The sequence below is a fragment of the Drosophila mojavensis genome, unplaced genomic scaffold, assembly GCF_018153725.1.
Source record: "Drosophila mojavensis isolate 15081-1352.22 unplaced genomic scaffold, ASM1815372v1 contig_80, whole genome shotgun sequence".
In the NCBI taxonomy this organism is placed as follows: Eukaryota; Metazoa; Arthropoda; class Insecta; order Diptera; family Drosophilidae; genus Drosophila; species Drosophila mojavensis.
Genome location: NW_025318906.1, coordinates 17,028,879 through 17,051,578, shown reverse-complemented (window position 1 = coordinate 17,051,578; position 22,700 = coordinate 17,028,879). Strand labels below are relative to the sequence as shown.

The 22,700-nt window shown below is 36.1% G+C and overlaps 1 protein-coding gene across 1 annotated transcript in view; it reads right to left on the bottom strand.

The window, feature by feature from the left end:
• Nucleotides 1-17,649, bottom strand: part of LOC6580286 (exostosin-1) — an 88,038-nt gene extending 70,389 nt beyond the window's left edge. Inside the window, exon 1 of the mRNA XM_002006099.4 lies at nucleotides 15,795-17,649. Coding sequence (XP_002006135.1) covers nucleotides 15,795-16,594 — 800 coding nt within the window. The 5' untranslated portion in view covers nucleotides 16,595-17,649. The remainder of the gene's footprint in view (nucleotides 1-15,794) is intronic.
• Nucleotides 17,650-22,700: the final 5,051 nt, after the last annotated feature.

Here is a 22,700-nt window from a genome sequence, read left to right as displayed (position 1 = left end):
ATTATTTACTTTGCTACGCTTCATTTATTTTGTATAGCTTGGAGCAATTTAATGAAATTGTATTCAAGTATGAGCGTTTTGGTAGATAAGACAGATATAAATATAAAATATATATGTATTATACTCCTATATATATTCTAGAGCTCAACTTTATTTCTTATCGATAAGCATCTTCGCATTCATATATCAACTATATGCATTAAGCTATGTTGGAAATATGTGAGAAATAAACCTTTTTACTTATTTTTTTTTCCATTTAGCCCGAATTAGGAGCAGCATTAATGAAATTTTTGATTAAAAAGGGTTATCAAAGGATATTCTCAGAATGCGTGCTCAAGCTGTTTCCCAGAAGGCAATCAAAATGGAATATATTAAATAAATACATACATAATTCATGAATATTAGAGATACAAAAAGTAAGCCGCCGGTTGAGTTTTGTAATTTTAGATACTTTTGAAATTACTATTTATATACATTAAATATTTTATAAAATAAAAATGTATTTATCTTGTAATTATTGGTTTTGCAGAATGTATATAAATACATTTGAATAATAATAAATTATTTATTTTATTTTGAATAATAACATTAATTATTAAAAAATTAATTATTACTATAAAAAGCAAGTAAATAAAGTGTATTTATTATTGGTTTAATTGAAAATAAATTATCATTATATAATTATTATTAATAAAATAAAAAAAATTTTTTATTATTAATTTTTTAATTTTTTTTATTATAAATTTTTAAAAAATTTGTATTATTAATTTTTAAATCTATTTTTAATATTTTAATTTTAATTATTATTATTTATTTTTTATGAGTGTTTACTTATTATTATAACAGAATATTTTTATATTTTTAATGCAATTTTCGTTTAATATTTTGATCCCCCAAATTGATCAAAATATAAGCATTTTATTTTGTTTTATATACATATATTTTTATACCCTGAACCCATTTTCAATGGGAAATCAGGGTATAATGGTTTTGTTGAAATGTATGTAACAGGGAGAAGGAGGCGTGGCAGACCCCACAAAGTATATATATTCTTGATCAGGGTGACGAGCTGAGTTGATTTGGCCCTGTCCGTCTGTCTGTCCGTCTGTCCGTCTGTCCGTATGTATGAACGCGTCGATTTCAGAAGATATAAGAGCTAGAGACTTCAAATTTTTTTTAAAATGTCCGTAATTACAGCGCGCATATCAAGTTTATCATTAAAAATCGATAACTCATCCCGATCTTTTTTTATCGATAAAAAACCTTATCGAAACCCAGTTATAAAATTATATCTTCTACACCTTTATTGCTAGAGTCTCCAAATTTTTAATGTATGCTTATATGCAATTTATACAATTTCGGTTTTTGTTAAAATTTACCCCCCCCCCTCTAAATTCACCCCCTCACCCTCACTTTTGTAAAAAGCGTATTTCAAATACTAGAGACTTGTGCTTTGGCAAGTACATGCATATTCATTATCTAAAAGTTTCATGAAGATCGTACGTCCATAAAAAAAGTTATTAAACAATTAAGTTCTCATAGTAAGCGCACACTGCAGCCCATGCGTGTTTATGCGTGGTTGCTTGTATGTGTATGTGTGTGTGTGTATGCGTTTGTGTCTGTATGCGTGTGTGTGTGTATGTGTGTCTATATGCGTGTGTGTGTATGTGTATCTGTGTGTGCGTGCGTGCGTGCGTGCGTGTGTGTGTGTGCGTGTTTCTTGTGTAAGCTGAAAGTCGCGAAAAAGTATTGAAATATCTATTGCTCCAAGGGTTCAGGGGATCTCGTAGTCGAGCAGTCTCGACTAGAGCTTTCTTACTTGTTTATATTTTTTTTTACTGATATTTATTAAAAAATGTTTAAATTTCAGCATTTTTTTTTTTTTTTTTTTTTTCAATTAATTATTTATTGAGTATGGTTTAAATATTTCATCGCGCTTTAATAATATTTGCATCAACGTTTCTTCCATTCGACTTAATTACTCTGCATAAGGTGAAGACAGGCATTAAACTTTATTTGTGGTAATTGTATAAATACGATGCATAACTATTCCAGTAATACCTTTTTTAGCATCTACTGTGCACTCCTTTGCCCTCCTGCCCTTATCGCACTCAAAGCCACAAAGCTAAAATATTTTCACAACAGCAAACAGCAACAAAATAAAAAGCGAAGAGCAAAACAACCAACCACATCTTTTTAATCCTTACTTTTTTGTTGTTCGCTTGCATCTTTTTACGTCTATTGACAGAGATATATAAATTTTACTGTTTTTTGTTTTGTTTTGGTTTTTTTTTTTTCTGGCTTTTGCTTTTGGCTTTCTGCTTCCTTACGGTTCATTTGCTAAACGAGCAATCCGGCAAAAAAAAAAAAAGCAAATAGAGGAAAAATTTAATTAAATCGACTCGCGTATGTCTGCCCCGTATTTGCATAATATAAAAAGTACTTATTTATGTAATTATTTATGTACTTAAAAAAGTGTGCCTTGAGTTGCTTTTTAATTTGATTGCAGAATCCTTTGGCATATGGTTTCTGTTGCTGTTGTTGTTGTTGTTGTTGTTCGACTGGCAGCAACAAGAAAAATGTTAATGAGATTGAAGAAAGCAAAGAGAAAATTCAATTAAAAATCGCTTCTCAAATATTCATTACGCATGTTCTAATGTTGTACTCACAGTGGGGCTTTCGCTTGAACTGTGGCGAATCTGTTAATTAGCGCACAAAAATCAACTGCGGTTTTTTGTGTCTTGGGAGGGCAAATGTTTGTGTTTTGGCTTTTATGAGTTTTGTATGCATAATAATAATCATATCAAGGAGTCCAAACAGGAATAAAACTTGCCAAATGCCGCAGCAGTTGTCGCAAATGCCACAAGCGTCCTGCTTTACAGATAGTAGTTAGCGTAAAAGAGATAGATAGAGGAAGAGCGAGAGTGAGAGAGAGAGAGAGAGAGGGAGAGATGGAGAGAGAGGAGCAACAACAGCAGCTTAGAGCAAGACAGAGAGATTGGCAAAGTTCTGCCATGTTTTATGAGCAAAGTTGTTGCTCAAAAACCACTTGAAACAGCTCACAAATTGTGGTTATTGTTGTTGCCATTGTTGCTGTTGTTGTTGTTGCTGTTGTTGCTGCCTTTTGTGGCATGATGAATTGTCATGAAATTTAATCAATTTATTTGAAACGTGCGACGGCACGAGACGTTTTAGCCCATAAATAACGCTGGCTAAACTAAAAATGTGACAATGCCAAAGTGCCAAAGTAAATAACAAACAATGAAAATGCAATAACAACAATAATATCAACACCAGAACAGAATACCCTTAAATACGGAAGAAAAGAAAAAAAAAAAAAAAAAACACTCACACACACACATGAAAACAACGAGATCAGCGACTAAAGTTTCATTGTTTGGCAACCACACACACAGACATATACACATACACACCCACAAACACACACACATGACACGTTTTCTTCGCACACATCCGGCGAAACCATTTTGTTACTCACTTTGCAGTGTATTATTTCTGGAAAATGAAGTCCAGAGCAGATAATTGAGACACAGACAAAAGGATACTCTCTGAATTTTTATAAACCAAATATGAAAGTAGTTTGGGTATGGATTTATATTTATATAAATTGTAAATTAAATCTATAGATATTCGTTTATGTATTTAAATTATATAAATCCTTTTAATTTATTTTCATTCAAATTTGGATTCATTCAACTGATGTATAATTTAAAACAAAAAAATTAATATTTATATAAATATTTATTTAAATTTTTATTAAAAATTATTAATATTTATATATTTTTTTATATTTATAACCTAAATCCTTATGTACAAAATGGAAAATGTACTAAATCTGTTAATTTATCATAGCTAATTATGATGATTCTGATAATCATAGCGAATTTTAATCGCTCTCATTTATGCTATCAAGTACTATTTATACTTTTTTTTTATATTTTAAATTGTCTTTTGGTTTCATAAGCATAATTAAAAATATATATGTATGAATAACTCTTCTGACAAAAATTGAAAATAAATAACAAAATGCTGCATATCATAATTGTTTTTTTTTTTTAGTTTGTTTCTTGCTATTTTCTACCTTTCTTTATGAATAACAATTCATTATTTAATATAAACATTTTGTATAAATTAAAGCCCAGTTGCTGCAAACGTTTAACGGATTAAATTAAATTTGATGAGGCAACAAAAACAATTTATGGTGAAGCTTGAAAATAGAGATAAGCCAGCTTGTCTCATATTTCTACGTTGACAAAACAATTAGAAAATATATAAATATAAAAGTGAATATGAGAAAAAGATTTCAAATTTAACTTTAGGATTAAAGTGATAAATGTGATTTCTACTCCAAATTAAAACTGGAGGAATGCACTTAAATAGCCTTCTTAATGTTCTCTACTTCTACTTGAAGAAAACTATTTATTAAATAAATAAATACAGTAACAATATTAATATATAATTTTATTATTACTTTCTATTATATTATTTTTTATATATTTAATAAAATATTGTTTAATATTCCTTTTACATGAATTGAAGTACAAATTACATTTAATTGAATTTCAAATATTTAGCCAGCATTTCTCAAGTATTGCAAGTTTCCCAGACCCCCTCATAGAGAGTGTATAAAGGTATTTGAACACTCATACGCAAAAGTCGAAACCCAACGAAATACTTTACAAACTTCGTTGCTGTGCACGTACACACACCTCTTATTCTCTTGCTCGTTTACTCAGTGGTGCCACCGCCTGCCGCCCACTCGCCTGCTCCGGCTCTAACTGCCCACCCGTTCTGCCACGCGCATTTGTCAGGCTCCCCCGTTGTGCGTCTCCCTCTCCCGGTCGACCCATTCCTCTCTCTGCTCCCGTGGCAACATTTTGCGCCATTATTGTTGGCAACTCAGAGGCAAAGCGTTTATAAATTTATTGTTTTCTACGCGTGTACTCAAGTGTTGCTGCGTGTTTCTGGCAACAAATTGGCCAACAACAGGCGCAACAAAGACTGGGGGGTGGGAGGAGGGAGGTGGGCAACGAGAGGAAATGTTAGCTTTCATTTTGGCTTTTGGCCACTCAACTCGTTGCGGTGACGCATTTTATCATAATTATATTAACACGCCAAGAGCATCTATAGTTTATGTTCATGGGCTTTCCGGGCGCATAAATTTAAAAGCCCCCAGTAAGTAGGCAACATTTTTGCGCTCCAGCTTTAAGCTGTGTGTATGTGTGTGCGTGTGCGTGTGTGGAAATGTGTAAAATATGTTAATTTAAGCTACATGAAATCTACTTTAAATTATATAAATATTTTAACTCTCTCAATCGTAATTCAAAAATTCGCCATCCGCTTGCATTTTACGAAAAATTAATGCAGAGCAGCAGCTGGAGGAACAACTGCCAGCGAGAGTTAGTGAGAGTAGGTTCAAAAGTGCACACATGACATATTATTATTATTATTTCAACTGTGTGTGTGTGTGTGTAAATTGTTGTACTTTTTCTGCACAAAAATTCATTTTGCGCCATATGCGCATTTAGCACGGACACAGACCACAAGCACAGCTGAAATATGAAAATGGGCAGCAGCAGCAGGTGGAAGTCACACACCCACACATATACACACACTCACATATATGGGCATAATTAAAAAACATATTTTTATACCCCAGCATTACAGCAACAACTGCAAGCAGTAGCTGAAATCTCTGTGGGGTTTTTTTTTTTGGCTGGGCACTTGGGCCAGCCTCGGCACATATTTAGGCCAAGCATATGTGAGCAAAACGTCAAGCAACAACCCTACACACCTACCACAACCCACCCCCACACAGAGAGAACATAAAATTAAATTACAATTAAATTAATTTTATTTTATCACAACGCTTCCTTTTTGGCCGCCAGCAAGGCTGACTGAGTGAGTGGTCCAATCGGAGCGGTGGGGGCGGGGCCAAGCATTATGTGGTAACATAATCACAAAATAAAATGCGAATTATTTCTAGATGGTTGTGGCCTGGTGGTTTTGCTGGCCACTCCGTCCACTGGCCGCACCACTCAATTAAGCGCAATTGAATTATAATTTGTTTGCCGTTACATTCTAAGAACTTGTTAGTGGTGAAACTATGTAGTTGAGTGGCGCTCTGGGTGGCTCAACTTTTTGTGTGCAACTATATGTGAAGGAATGTTAATTAGCCTGGGAGAGCCCGAAAGTTTTTTTGTGAATGTGGAACGAATGGAATTTGGGAGCAAACCAACAGAAACCAAGCAAAAGGTTCTGGGCTTTTGCATAAGAGCAAATTATTTTTTCGTATGTGTGAGGCTTAAACTTCATTATGAAATAGGTTCTTGATTTTTGCATAAGAGCAAACTATTTTTTTGTTGTTTTTTTTTTTTTTTGGTATGCAACGCTTAAATTTTATTATGAAATAGTTTCGTGTTTATTCAGAGTTTCTACATAAAATATGTACTTTGATGCCGTAGACCTGCTTAAGAAATTCATATATTAAACGATTATAGCTATATTAAGCCATATGAATGCTCTCCCGACATAAGCTTGGCTAAAGAGGAAGAACTGCTTCAACAAATGGCATGAAAAAAGTTTTAATATAAGCTTAAAATTTTAAGCATGCAACTTTTTGGAGGCAATAAAAAAGTTGCCAAACATATTTCCAACATTTTCGTAATGCGCAACAGCAACACACAAAAAATCTGAACAAAAAAACAATAATAATAATAAGGGCGAATATTAAAGCAGGCAGAATAGCGAACTGGTTCAGGTTTTAAGATATGCTCAATGCCAAAATGCCTGAAATTGATTATGTGCGGGACATTGAGTGTTTGGATGCCAATAACCAGAGAAGTGGCAGGCCGTAACCTTATCTGCCCCAGGCAATGACTCGGGGCAACTTGCCAAAGCCGAGGGGAGACCCAGTGGGAGAGCGAGTGGAAGAGTGGGGGAGCAACAACAACAGCCGCGTTGGCACTTTTACTTATGACGTGTAAGCGGCTCAAACAGTTTATGCGATTTATTTCCTTATTGGCGGCACGTGCCGCCGTTGAAACCACTAGAACCACTGAGCCACAATTTAAAGCCGCTTCATGCAGGGCTTCTCCCTCTACCACTCCCACTCGCGCCCTCACTTTGCTCAAAGCGTGTGAAATATTGCCAACTACCACACGCAAAGCAAAAATAAAAGAGAAAAAACTCATTACGCGCCCGACGACTTATCGGTGACTTGAATGTGGGTTTATCTAACGATAAGGCATCGTCCCATTTGATGGACATTGAAGCAGGCAACGAGCTGGACGGACGAACGTTCGCCAGCAATTTCAAACTCTTGCTAAATTGTCTCAAATTTCAGCTGCTGTCGTCGGGGCCATTCTCTGAATGACATTAGCTCGCATTTTTCTTCTTTCAGTTTTTTTTTTTTTTTTTTTTTTTTTTTATTTCTTCTTTAAGCTGTGCGTATTCTTACGCAGATTTTGCGTCTTAAGTGACAGTCTGTGTGAACTGGCATGCCAGTGTATAGCCCCACATAAAATCAACTTGAGCAGCATAAATAATCTTTTATGTTCTATACGTTTCCAAGTCAACGTGGCGTCAAATTAGCTTTATCAACATTTTGCCAAACAAATGGCTAAAGAATATCGAAAAGTTTATTAGACCGAAAAGCGATTGATGACAGTTCAAGGCAGGCTAATACAATGATGGCACATAATTGGCCAGCACCAGCGGGGTGTCAAATTTATGGCCTTAGCTTTGCACTCTAGGGGCAATAAAAGAATTTCAGAGGGGTTGATTTATATATAGATCAAGAAGTGTTTTAAATTTAAAACAATTAGAGTTATTTTATTGACTGAATGGGACCTAAGTGCCTTGTTAGGGACAAGTGTGGCATAGTCAGGCTTAGTGATTTATGTATATATATATGTAGATATTTTCGAGTGCGTCGATTCGAGTAATTAGCACAAACGGGGGGTGGGAACATTACATAAATAAGATCCAATAATTAGGTTAATTACAAAAAATATGTTGTTTTTAAATGTCTTAGGCAAAAGCCAACATTTTGAGTGTTTTCTGGCCTGAAAAACAACAACGTACTAGAGAATATGATACCGCATAACGATAATAAGCAAAAGAGGCGAGAGTTGGGCGTGCCCCACTGGAAGATGCCTAGATACTAGATCAACTCAGCTTAACGACCTGCTCAAGCATATTTGTACTTTATTGGGTCTGTTACGCCTACTTCTGCCTGTTACATATATAAATACATATACACATACAAACACATACATATATACAAATACTTAAATACTATTTAATAAATACATACATGAAATACTATAACAGCTCAATAGTGATTGCAGGGAATGGCACTGTTGTTTACTATCGATGCTTAATGTTATTAATGTTATCGATACTTCAGTATAGTCACATCGATACACAACTAGAATGTCATTAGAAGAAGCAGAAGACTATTCAATTCGATAGGCAAAGAAGAACACGTGAAAATCAGAACAGTGCAAATAAGTAAAATAAAATTTCAATTACGACTTGCACAATATAAAAAGTGGGATAAAGACAGCAAGATGGAAAGTTGACATAGACAAAGTTCAGCTTGTGTAGGAAAAAAGATGATTAACCGTTTTGAATTAACCGAATGCAAACCTGAAATTGTGGCACAGCCACAAGATGAGGCAGCACAGACAAGCGGGACCTCTGAGACACTGTAGATGCGGCAGGAAACATACATACATACATATGTATATGCATAAAGGTAATGTTTAAATGACAAATAGATAGAGACAGCAAGAAATGCGCAACAACAACTTTTCACAATGCGAAAATATTTAAATACATTAATATTTCAATAAATACATTCACTCATGCATACAAAATCAATTTGCCGCAAATTTGCATTTTCAAACGGAAACTCAGAGCTTAATTTCAAAGTTTCCTTCATGATAACAATTAATATTCATATTGCTTATCAATTAATAATCATTAGTAATAATTTTCATACAAAATGAGGAATTGAAAGCTTCAAACTTCTGTTGAATGCAATTACAGTGCTTCGCGCTTTTAACCTTTTCAATGCATTCATTTCTCGGCTCCTTCAACTACAAGAAACTGCCAACGGCTGCCCTTAAAACAGATTTGCGAAAATAAATTAAGTCAATGGCCGGAATGGGAAATGAACAATGGGGGCGTGGCATGGTGGCAGTTGAGTTTCGGCTGCGGGGTGAAGCGGTGTCGAAAGCCAAAGCTGATTTTGGTAACTACAACGAAATGCAACCGCACCGAATTGATTTGAGCAATTTGAAAGAGCGCAAAAATGTGCACTACCCAATGCAATTGGCATTGAATTCGGCTCGAATCCCTGAGCCACCCAATGGTCCATTCAACCAATGCCCAGCATTACCAGCCTGCCCTCTGCTCCACCCCCTCCTGCTCCACCTCCAGCGCTGGCTGCATGAGCCGCATACGAAACACGAAACAGAAAGCCCAAAAGCAATATTCAACTCACAGCGAGCAAATATTCGGGTATATTGTAGAAATGTTGCGACCGCTGGAAAACATTTTTCGCCTCTGCCTCCAGTCCATCAAATCGCTCAACGAATTCCAACTGCTCGCCCATTCAACCAGCGGCAGAGACTGGGTGGGATGGGCCCATCTTGGCTGGCTTTTGTTGTGGGCAAAAGGTAATGAATTTCTATTTTAGCCAAGTTGCTTTTAATGAGCAGCGAGAATTTTAACGAAAGCTGCGCCAATAATATTGCTGATGGAAATTCTACTATTGGCTACGAGAAAGAGAATGAAAATGGTGTAATTTGAAATTGTATTAAATGAGCATGAGTGTATTGGTATTTTTTAAAGTATTATAAGATTAAATATAAATTTCAAATTTAATATATATATTTTATATTCTATTAATATTAAAAATATATTTAATTTTTGATTTAATTTAGCAAATCTTCTGCATTGGCTAAAGCCAATTTATTTTATTAAAAATGAATATAATATAATATAATTTTTTATTTGTTTATTTTTTGTTTTTGTTTCTAAAAATATCTCCCATTTATAACTAACACTAAAACATTTTGCGTATACATGCATATATACATATACAATAAATATACATCTATATGAACCTCTACTATGATTGAAAAAGCAGAAAAACAACAACAAAATGCAATAAACATATCTAAAAGTTCTAACTAAAAAAAAAAAAAAAAGTTTCATAATAACATAAGCAACATAAAAACTAGATTTCAAGTTGTTGTGTGTTGGGTCCTTTGTAAATGCCAGAAATGGCGACAAAAAGGTTGGCAAATGTGGAAAATAGATGCTGCAATATGTTTCTATATTTTATATATATGTACATATATATTCACACATCATGAACTGAGATACAAAAAGAAAAAAAGTTAATAAGAAACTGGGAACGTGACAGGATGGAAGCTTTGGGACAACATGCGACAAGCTGTGGCAAGCATTCAATTGGAAGTCGCGTGCTCGCAGTTTGGGTGGAAGGTAGAAAAGGTTTAGTTTGCGCCAGGGATAAAAGTGAAATCAAAAGTCTTTGGAGAGGAGCTGAAATAAAAATGTAGCTCCAATTGATTTTCATTTAAGTCAATAACTCAACAAAAAACTCACAAATTTCTATAAGCACAGAGTTGAAATTGATGGTAAAAAATAGTGAAACTGGTTTGTTGAAATAACAATAAACATAAATTAATATTGTTAACTAAAAACATAATAGAATTTAAAGCTAGTTTTTAGTGAATTGCTAAAGAGAAGAGACTGCTTAAACGAACAGACAATTCTAAAGAAATGTAATTATTTATTTATTTGTTCATTGAGTGGAATTTATATAACAATGTGAGAAACTATAAAAAAAATAAGAATTTTATTTATTAGTTAATTAAGTGAAATTTAAATAATAATATGAGATTATTAAGAATTATTTAATTAATGCAGTAGAATTTAACTAACAATGTGGGAAATTATTAAGAATCATTTAATTTCATTTATTATTATTCTTACATTATATTTAAATTATATTTTTTACATAAAAGTATGAGAAATTATAAAAAATAATAATTTTATTTATTAGTTAATTAAGTGAAATTGAAATAAAATTATGAGAAATTATTAAGAATTATTTAATTAATGCAGTAGAATTATTCTAACAATGTGGGAAATTATTAAGAATCATTTAATTTCATTTATTTTTATTATTACATTATATTTAAATTATAATTTTTAGTTTTATTTATTAATTTTTTATTTTTTTATTTTATTATTGTTAATATTTTTTTAGTCAACTACATGAATTTATTAAAAATTATTTTCTAAAGATAAAGCAATACAAACAAGAACAATTTGTTATAATTTTCAACAAGGCGCCACAGAGCTAGAAAACGAATGAAAACAAAACTTTTGACACATTTATGACTTCAAAAATAGCAGATAAAAATTTATAGTAATGAGCATAAGCAACATGCACTGTTTTGGTCATTGAAACTCTTATTTACATTGGCCACATGTGTTATCACTAAACAGCGCTGTCTATGAGCTCGCTTAACAAGCTGCCATTTGCGCTAATGAAACGTCGACACATACATGAGTTGATAGCTCTGATAGTCGAGTCATTTTCAGCTTGATTATCAGCAGCGTAAGCTCTGGGGTCATCAAATTGAGGGGCCGGCCATGCTGGGCTGTCAAGTGCCAAATGCAGCTTCACAACCACAGATTAACTCTCAGCAAGCTGCCATACAAAGACGAGAGAGAGAGAGAGGGAGAGGGAGAGAAAGAAAACTAGGCAAAAGGATAGAGAGAGAGGGAGGGAGAACAAGTGTATAGCAAGGGCGAGCAATTAAACGGAAAAGCAAAAACTTTTCATCGTTACACAGAGCAACAAAGTCGCAAAGGGCACGCACGCACACACATACGCACTCATACACACGTTTATGTATGTGTGCACGTGTGTGTGTGCGCTATGTGTGTTAATGCTTTTATTGTGTTTATGCACTCACATTTGTATTACTATAAATAATTTTAGGACTATATAAATGCCAGGATTAGTTTGGGATGAGAAATCTTTTTGACCTTTAGCTAACATGTCAAATTATGTAAAATAATTGAAAATATTTAAAGCTCGGATATATTTATCATTTAATTTCGCGCTGCGAAGCATATAATATATATATGTATATATATCATATATCTCCATTTTATGCAAAATTTTTTTAAAATTTCCTTTAGCTAAAAAGTTGTAAAAAATTTTCATTTCTATGAATTAATTGCAAATTCCTTTGTTGCTGTTTTTTTTTTTCATAAGGCAAACAATTGTCTTAATTATATTTAATCATCTGCCGGAAGGCCTTTGTTGCTCTGGCTTAAAACTTTTAAATTAGAATTAATTCCTTGTAGCAATAAATAAATATTTAATCATTCTTTGCTCTACTTTGAAATTTTCGAGAAATTCTCTATTTGTATACTTAAGTTTCCCAATATAAATTATAAATTTGTCTGAATTACATATTACAGGGTACCTCTTAGTAATGGGGCTGATTATTATACACAATATTAAACAAAAATTTTATATATTTTTGCTTCCATCAATTTTTTTTTTTTTTTTTTTTTTTTTTTTTTTTTTTTTGCACTTTACACAAATTGCTGGGTATCTCTTAGTCGTACCATTTTCTACACTCATGCTTATAGTTCACAATGCGAACCATTTGGCCACTCCTATTAAGTATCTTTTAGTCGTGCTCTTTGCCATGTTAATTACAGCCTTGCTTCACATTTTCGTATAGCAGCTCCACTCAGCTCTTGCCGTTGTTGCTTTCGCTTTTAATTGTCCATGTGTCCAGCTGACTTCATGCTATGTGTGTGTGTGTGTGTAACTTATGTATGTACGTGTGTGTGCGTAAGAGTGTTATTAACAACTTTAACATCACTTTGGTGTGCCCTCAAACGAATTCCAGCTGCTGTTTGCCTTTGTCGTCGCTTGTTCTTCTTCTTCTTCTCGTTGGCTGTTTGTGTTAATCTTATGGCGAATGTCGCCTGGGCTGCCACCCAACCACCCCCACCCACTCACACACACTCTCACGTATACACACTTAGCATGCTGATGGCTTCATTTTAAATGCTCTGAATTAATACATAAGCCAGCCAGAGCGATGCCGATGACAACGCCGTATTTCCATTGTCTCTCTTTGGAAAATAAATAAATTTATTAATTGCCACCACTCGGAGCGCCCTCTACCCCGTGTCTTGCGCCTTGCGCCTTGTGCCACTTCAATTAGTCAAGTCCCTTAAGAATGGTCAATCCCAACAACAACAACTCACAGGAAAATACATTTTACAACTTTCCCAATTGAAGTTCTAGATGTGCGAGGGCAAAAATCAATTTTAAATTAGAGCACAATGAGCTCATGTATGAGGTCCTAGGACAACGACAACGGCAACGGCAACGGGGCCCACTCACTGCTGACCGGGGCTGCTTGTTGTCGTCGGGCACAGGTGGTGACTCCCACATGTGACGGCGGCAACAACAGAAAACGACAAACAACAAGCCAGGGGCCATACACTGCTCAAAGAGAAGTTGTAACTTGCTTCCCCATTGAGTTCGAGTTGAAGTGAAATGTTTGCAGAAAATAGTTCAACAATAATATATAATATATAATAATATGTATATACAATATTCTAAAATTTATATTTGTTTTTATCAATCTCTTGCTCTTTAAATCTCTGTCTTGCTCTTACTCTCTCTATCGTATCTCTCTCCAGCTTCCGACTCTCCCACTCATTTATTTATTCGCTGGCTCATTCTTATTCTTATCCTTGTTCTTTTTCTTCTCTCTCTCTCTCTCTCTCTCTCTCTCTCTCTTTATTTCTCTGCCTCCATCTCTCTCTCTTTCCGTTCTTATCTATGTATTTCTGACTCACTGACCCATTTTTTACTCACTCATTCCCTCACTCTCTCTACCTCTCCCTTTATCACACCTATTTTTAATAAAACCCCTTGCTTGATTATATATTAATATAATTGTTAATATATGAAAAAGGAAACGTTTCTTAATTATTATCAAGCAAAAAAAAAAAGAAAACTCCAATTAACTCCACACTGAAATTTAATATTAGCTCCTTTGCATTTTTTTTCTCAGTGCACGCATCTCACTCACCTGGCCCCTGCTGCCCGTTGCCGTGTCGACTCTGACTCTGGCTCTGGCTGGTGTTTTGGCCTGGGGCACTGTTATTGAATCGAGTTACATGTCAAAAGAAGCGCCTTTGGCAAAAGTGGGCGCTACAAGCGAGTAAACAACAATAAAGCGAAGACAAACAAAAGCGCAACAAAAGCTGGACACAAGGTGAAAGACGAGCACGAACTCACACAAGTATGAGCCAGAGTCAGAGTCACAGCCAGAGTCAGAGTCACAGCCAGAGCCAGAGCTAGAACCACAGCCAGAGCATGAGAATGGGGACATGATGAATGGAACGCGTTGCTAGACAATTTTTCAATTTGAATGGCATCAAAAATTGGCAATGGCCGGCCAGCTCGCTCTCGCTCTCGCTCTCTGGTATTGCAATCGATCGCTGCAACCTGCAATTTGCCGCCTCACTGCGCAGCCCACAACAAGGACAACGCAAAATCAACAAACAAATTGGAATGAAATGAAGTTTTTAGGGTCGCAGGCAACAACATAAAAAAAAAACAAAATCCAACATCCATTGATGAATTTTGCAAGTTGCAAGTTGCATTGCATTGCAGTGGATAGTAGCAACATTTCCTTGCATGTGCATTGCAAAGCATTTGAAAATAAACGTACAAGATACCCATTAACCAGGATATATTGAGAAGTATTTACAGTGCTTAATATTTCCAAACACTAAAATTATGTAAACGTTAATAATTTAGGTTCAAATTTCAGCTGCAAGTTAAGAACTGTTGAGCTTGTTATGCCAGTCTATGAAATCTAGTTACTAATATTTATTTTTTATATTTAGTTGGAAGATAACATAAGTTACCTTCAATACAATTCAGCTAACTATGCTAATTTGTTATATTTCATTTAAATTATTGAGGAAACTGTCAACTTTAGTTTGTCGTTTCAATAATTGACTTCGATCTTCAAACATTCCATGACAAAATCTTCATAATTTAATTTAATTATTAGCAGGAACTTAAAACTTTATAGAAGGTATACATTTCATTCTACCAAATTCATTCAAATTGATTTCCAATTTAATTTAAATAGCACAACAATAATAGTATAGAATAATAAAAACTAGAAAAATTCAAGAATTTCCGTTTCGATAAGAAATATTGAAGTTTTTTAAATAAAAGTTACCTTCCAGATAAGTCAGGTAACAATTGTAAGTGATTCTCATATACTATTAAACATTTCAATTTATTAATTTGAAACAAATCAGTTTCATTTGAATAGATAGTTGGAGAACCTTCACTTATTTTGACTTACAGATAACAATGCGAACTTTATTTCATTTAAATTAATATAAAGATTAAACATTTTTATTTGTTATTTTAATTTCCCATTTCAAGCTTCAATCATTTCATGGAAAATTTGCATTTTCTTCCATATTCTAGCAGCAACTTTAGAATTTTTCCGCTAGAAATTCACACGCTTCAAAATGCAGGTAATGCCAATTAGATTTACTTCACTGTAATTGCTCTTTTTTTAATTTGCTGGTATTTTTCCGTTATTTAACATTATTATATTACATGCTCAGTTAGTAAATTAATTTCTTGCTTCTCTTACCGTTTGCCTTTGAAGGCCAGCAAATACTTTTTGTTGGCAGGAAAATTGTTGGACTGCACGGAGCCGGTGGCGCCGGCGCGCAACGGGAACTGTTTGTGGAAGAGCGGAATGCTGACATCGAAACCGTGACGCATTTGGAGTACACTCATGCTCGCCTTGGCCAGGATGGCTTCGCCGGCATCGAAGCCCAAGGAATGCTCGGCATAATCCGGCCAGGTGCCCGAATAGAGATTGAATATGATATGATTGCGTCCATTGTTCCAATGGGGCAGCCGGGCCAGACGCGATGGCACATTACGCACATAATCCTCAGAGAGCGAATCGCGGTCCAGCGTATCGATGCCCAGCACAAAGAGGCAGGCGGCGGCGGGATCGCTGGTATGATATCGCGACTCCTGTATGGCAGTGAGAATCTTCTGATAATTGGGCGAACTGGGCGGTGCGGCGCCCAGCGAATTCAACGGCTCCGGCGGGTAAACATAGACCAGAAACTGATCGTAGCATTTGGTGAAATCGAAGCATGTCTCCATCCGACAAGCAGCCACCGGTGGCTTCCGCTTGCCAGGCGCAGCAGCTGTCGCCGCAACGACCGTCGATTCGTTGGTGAGTGGCTGACGCTGCTCGTAGCCCATGAAGCTGGGTAATTGTGCGTACGGTTGGACGCCCCCATCTTTGGCCGATTCATGTTGGGCGCGACGCGGACGATGTGGCGCCACTTTCAGCCGATAGCCGCCAAAATAGCAATAGGCCAGAAATGCACACGAGACGAAGACCAGTATATAACGCTTTTTAGCCTGCATACTGATGGAGGAGGTCCAGCTGGTTGGCTGACTGGCTAGATGCTGTGTTAACTGCTGAGTGTAGCTGGGTCGCCCAGGGGTCTAGGGAGCTATCCACTAGAAGTTGAAGTTACTAAATTGGTTGCTTTGCAGGTGGGTCGGGGTGCAGGAGGAGTGGGAGTGAGTGCTGCTACTTCGTTTTCGTTTCTAATTTAGTCTAAGCGCATTTTGTGCTGCTTCTTATTTGTTATTGTTGTTGGTTTTGTTGCTGTCGCCGCAGAGGCAGCAGCAGCAGCAGCAGTTCCTCTCTCTCGCTCTCTCCCGCTCACTAGTAATGTTGTTGTTGTTTTTGTTGTTGTTGCCTGCGACGTCTTTGCGCGCAACTTTTCCATACACATTTCACTTGCATGTACTAAACACTCAGATATATATTGAACGTTTGACGCAACTTTTTTTGGTTATTTTGTTTTCATTTCTATAATATATTTGTGCATTTTGCTTGCTGTATATTTTTCATTTGCTGGTGCGACGAGTTCTCGGCGTCGACAGCGGCAGCGGCAGCAACGAGCACAACAGCGACTTGGAGGCAAACATTTCTTATGCTCGCACGCATTTGCGCAGCGCGTGCGACTGCATTGCACAATTCACACCACTTTTCCACTTAAACTAATAATAAATATAATTAATTTGTTTTATAAACAATGCGAACGCGACACAAACTCAACACGAATCATTTTCAGCAGCGGAGAGCCACTGACTGAGAGAGAGAGAGCGCGTGAGAGCGTTAACCAACTGTCAAAACATTGCCAGAGTTGCCAAGCGCTGCCAGAGCCAGACAGACGTTAGCATTTAAACAAAATGTACAAAACTATTAAAATAAATATTATTGATATTATCATTTGTTTATTATTATTTATATTTGACTTATAAATTAATGATATTATTTTTACGCAATTATTCCCGAATTGTAGCTAAGTTTTTATCACGCTATATTGCACTTTCAGACAATTTCTACTAATTTTTGCCGCACTTTTGATGCGCGCTCCCCTTGAATACGTTTTGAAGGCTCGGCGTGTACTGCCAGTGACATGCTAGTGTCTTTGGTCAATGAGCCTTGCTTGGAAATGCATTATTTTAACTCCTGGAAAGCGAAGACATGCGCACAGCGAGCGCAACATTGTGCGCGCCAATAGGTGGCAACGCCAAACTCATACAACCGATCAGCTGTTCAGCAACTCATGCTATTTTATTGTTTGTAATGTGCGTGTGACTGTAAGGGGAAGTGTGAGAGCGAGTGTATTTGGGTGAATGTGTGTATGTAGGTGTGGGCAGGCGTAAACGTTTGCCCTCAAGCGAGGGGAGTTTGTCAAATGTAATTATACAGCTACAACTACAACTACGACACAAATTCAGTTGCATTTTATTTATTGTATGGTCAAATTGATTACATTTACAAATACATGATTTTAACAACGGAATGAACACCCATACATATATACATATGTAAATATTTAATTGTACCCTGGAGCAAATGATTGTTATTTGCTTAAAATATATAAAAATAATTTTATTTATTAACGCAAAACATAATTAGCCCAAAGTGCAAACAAATACAAATACAAACAGAGGCTGTCCGCAGTCCGTTGCTCACGGCTGAAATTGCCAAAAACAAAAATAATTTTTTTGGTCATGGCCTGGCGCATCCGCATCCGGCTCCGTCTCCGGGTCCGGCTCCAGCTCCGTTCGTCCTTTTTGGCCGCGCAATTTCCCGTTACAAACGCGTTTAGGCTGGAATTTCAATTATGCACAGGAATGCCGTCCGCGACCCCGCCCCATCCGCCTGCCCAGCAGCCTGCCACAGCCGCAATTATGATGTGTCCCACATAGGCAACAACCCCCAACAAAATATGCCGGGCAGCTGTTCAGAGCCACAGCTTCTGCAACTGCTGCCACTGAATGTGCCTCTGCCACCGCCCGCACTCCTGCTCCTGCATCGGCTCCTGCTGCTACTCCTGCTGTTACCTCTGCTTCAGCCTTTATGGTTTTATAAGTTGCCTGTTCGGGTTGACTTGCATGCAAATCAAATCAGCGCCATACTAATAAAAAATAGATCCTGCTGCACAAGCACAAACACAAGCACTCCCAGCATCCTGCCTGTCATCATATAAAGAACTCAGAGCTAGACGGCCGCCAACTCAAAACAAATTGCAGCCGCACTCAACTTTTGTGTGTAGAATTTAATTTTGTTGTCACAGCCTGCATAGAGACTCCGCTCTGCACTTACATTTCTTCACGTATACATATACAAAGGAAAAGTGTGTGTGGGATAGGGAGAGAGAGACAGAGTGAACATATGTGTGAGTGCATGAAGCAGATGCTCCTAGAGATGTGCAAAGCAATTTCAGCTTTGAATTTATTTCTCATAAATAAAGAAACAAAAATTATATAGTCAATTAAAAATTATATATATATTTTTTTAAATATATTATAAATTAATAAAAACAAATAAAAATTAATAAAATAATAATATTGAAAATTGCTGACAAAAATTTATTAATAATTGTTGACTTAATTTTGTTGCACAAATAGAAAAGCAATTAAAATTTATTTTAAATGCATATGAAAATCTAAATTAAAAGGTTTCTTTCATTGCTCAAAACGGTTTTTTATTAGCGTTTTCATTTTAGCTTCAAGCTTCACCACAGTTTTTTCCCCATCTCCAGCAGGAATTGCATATGACAAGCTGCCCCTTGTGCCATGGTCATGCACTTCGTTTCCGTTTCCGGCAGCTCTAATTAAGTGTCAGACTTCCTGGTCGTCAGCGTCCACGTCGCCTGCTGCTATTCGCCTATTTCCCTTTTGCATTTTTTAATACCCTGCGAATAAAAAAGAGAAAGGACTTGCCAAGCAAAAGTCGGATAAAAGTTGTGAGCGGTTATGTAATATCTTACATATACAAATTCCATAAAATATTGAAATATTATGTAGTTAAATAAAGCTAATAATAAATGCAATATATGTATATACATATATTACTATTAAACATTAAATGATTATACGTGCGGTCTATTATTTAGATTATATTGTTAGAGCAGCATTCTCAGTTGGAGTTTTGAGTGTAGCATACGATCGTATAATAGGTAAGTAAAAGGAGAGCGAGCGCAGGGAGGCCCTTCGAATCAAACTTCGAATGCTGCTCTCACAATTCAAGGTCTCAAGTGCCACTCTTATTGCTTTTAATTACTTTTCAATATACAACGCACTGAAATGATTTGACAGCGATGTACTTGGCATTAAAATCTGAATTTAATATTAAATTTTATTATTTTATTAGCATATTAAACTTAAATATTTTTTTGTGTATTGTATTTTTATTTAATATTAAATTTTGTTATTTTATTAGCATATTAAACTTAAATAATTTTTTTTTTTTTATTTTTATACATTTTATTTGTAAAAATGATATTAAATTAAAATTGTATAAGTTCGCATGTTATATATACTTATTAAAATTGCAGTTAAAAAAATTAAGCTACAATAAATTAAATTTAATACAATTAAAAAATAATATGAATTATTCTTAGAAACTTTATTTTTTTTAAATAATACTATTTTTTGTATCACAATTAAATATAAAAATTAAATAAAAAAATATAATGTATATTTATATGTATAATTTAATTGTGACATAAATAAGAAAATATTATAATTTTATTTATTTATTTTTGAAGGTTATATATTATATTCCAAACTATTTTTTGTGCTTTTATATTTAAACAAAATTAAAAAAATATATATTTATAATCATTTTAAAATGTAATAATATTTAAAGTTAATATATAATATTCTAATTAAACTATTTTTTGTGCATATTATTAAACAAAATTAAAAAAATATATATTTATAATAATTTTAAAATGTTATAATATTTGCATAGCTAAAAACTACTCGAGCAACATAGTAACCAATCCGAAATTTCTGTTAGCTATGCGCACAGAGTATAAACTAGTCCAAAAGGCAAACACTGTTAATTCTAGCTGCCAGCTAGTTTGTGGTGCTAGTTCTTGTGCATTTGTTCGCCGCTTGCTAAATTACAGGATAACGCCCAGCAAAGTTAATCAATCATGCACACGCTGAACTTTTTATATAATCAAAGCATACTTTTAGGTGTTCCGCAGCTGTTGCTGCTGCTCCTGCCGCTGCTGCGAATTGGCGTCGTGTAGGAAAACTTTGATGAATTGTGCGCTGTAGTGCTGCATGCTAATGAAAGAATTCGATTTATTTAGGCCACGCCCACATAAATCTGTTTTCGGCAACTTTGTGGCTGCTCTTTGCCATAAGAACGAGACATAATAGAGCGTGCTCCAAACTGAAACTGGAGATGAAGCTGGAGCTGCCTTGGTGCCTGCGCTGCCATTACGCGCCGAGCTCGAACAGACCACATAACAATCATGACTGTTCCTTAAAGTTTGCAGCAGCAGCGGCAGCAGCGCCAACAACAACATAAATTCATTAGTTGCTAGACAACGGATTGCAGCGAAGGAGCAGCATCGCAGGGCTCTGCATCAGCTCCTTGTGCACTTATCCCCCCGCTCTCTCTCCCTAAACCCACTGCACTGCTCTTTTAAGTAGCTACAAAATTTATGACGTCACTTTTAGTTGGTCGACGACTTTATTTCACTCGTAGAGGAGCAGCAGAAGAATGCTGGAAATGGAGCATTCAACTTATTTCTTGTTTTACACTTCGCAATCGACCAAGCAGCGAGCTGCACTATGGGCAGCGTAGGATGCATAAACCATGAAGCCTCCAGCGACCTGATAAGCAAAAGACTTTGCTTACGTAATGAGAGTTTCGCTGAAATAGGAGCGCCATCTGTTGGAAATTATTATTTGTCATTTGGAATTGTAAACTGCAATGAAGTCGCTGGGAAACCTAAGCTGCTGAAGAGCTTAGAACTAACTGAGCTAGTTATGTTCTATAAGACAGTTTTCCTTAAATAGAATCTTGTTCCATACTCTCTTCTTTCTTTTTTTTTTGCATGGTAATTTTTGTCAAAGAGTTTGCAGCAAATGTGCGATATTTGCGATTTACGTGTCCATAAGTCGGCTACTTGATATATATCTACATACCTGCTGGCATTTCGCTGTTGTCACACGCACCCAACCGCATGATGGCTGGGAGTTCGTCCTCCGGCCACATGGGGACGGACACGCCAGACACCATACACCATACAACGCTCGCTCTTTGGGGAATATAAAATGCTTGTGTTATGTTCTGATTTTGTCTTTTATGACCCCGATGTGAACGATTATGGCGGCAAATGGAGCCGTAGCTGTTGATGTTGATGTTGATGTTGGGGGCGGGTGAGGCGATGTACGCTGTTTGTCAGAGCCAAGGTGTTAAAAGAACGTCATGCACAATATCTCTCTCTCTCTCTCTCTCTCTCGCTCTCCCTCTTTCTTCTTAGATGCATTTACCCATAACGGTGTGCCGTGCACACATCTACTGTCAGCTGCCACAGCGTGTCAGATTTGCTTTCGCCTGACAGGCGTCGCGCAGACGTGCCAAGGATAACGCCAGAGCATAGAGAGTGTCACACAAAACTTTGTCGCCCAAGGAAGAGGGGCTGTGCGCGGCGGGAGCGGCGGGAGCGGCGGCAATCGGGGCGTGACAGCAGCTGCTGCTGCTACTGCCACTGCTCTGCTTTAAATACAAATGATTATTATATGCAGTCGTTCGGTCATCGTGGACAGCGCCAAATCCAATCAACGCTGCGTATACTTGATGGCGACAGTGGCTATGAACCGTGGCTCTTACATTGCGGCAAATTCGATTTGCCAAGATCAAAGCAACAAGCAAACAGCCACTTGAGACACGCAACAGCAGCAGCTGTTTAGCGCAGAGGCTATGATGGAATGAGACATACCCTATTTTAATATAAAAACTCCAATGAGGAGGAGGCTAAAGATATGTGAGAGTTTTAATGTATGCAGTCGAATTGCAGCAATATTTTAAAGCTGAAATGAAATACAAATGAAATGTGAAATATCCTACTTTTTAGTCAAATGAAATATATTTCAGTTTTCAGCTCGTTTTATTTATTAAATTATTTATTATGAAATTATT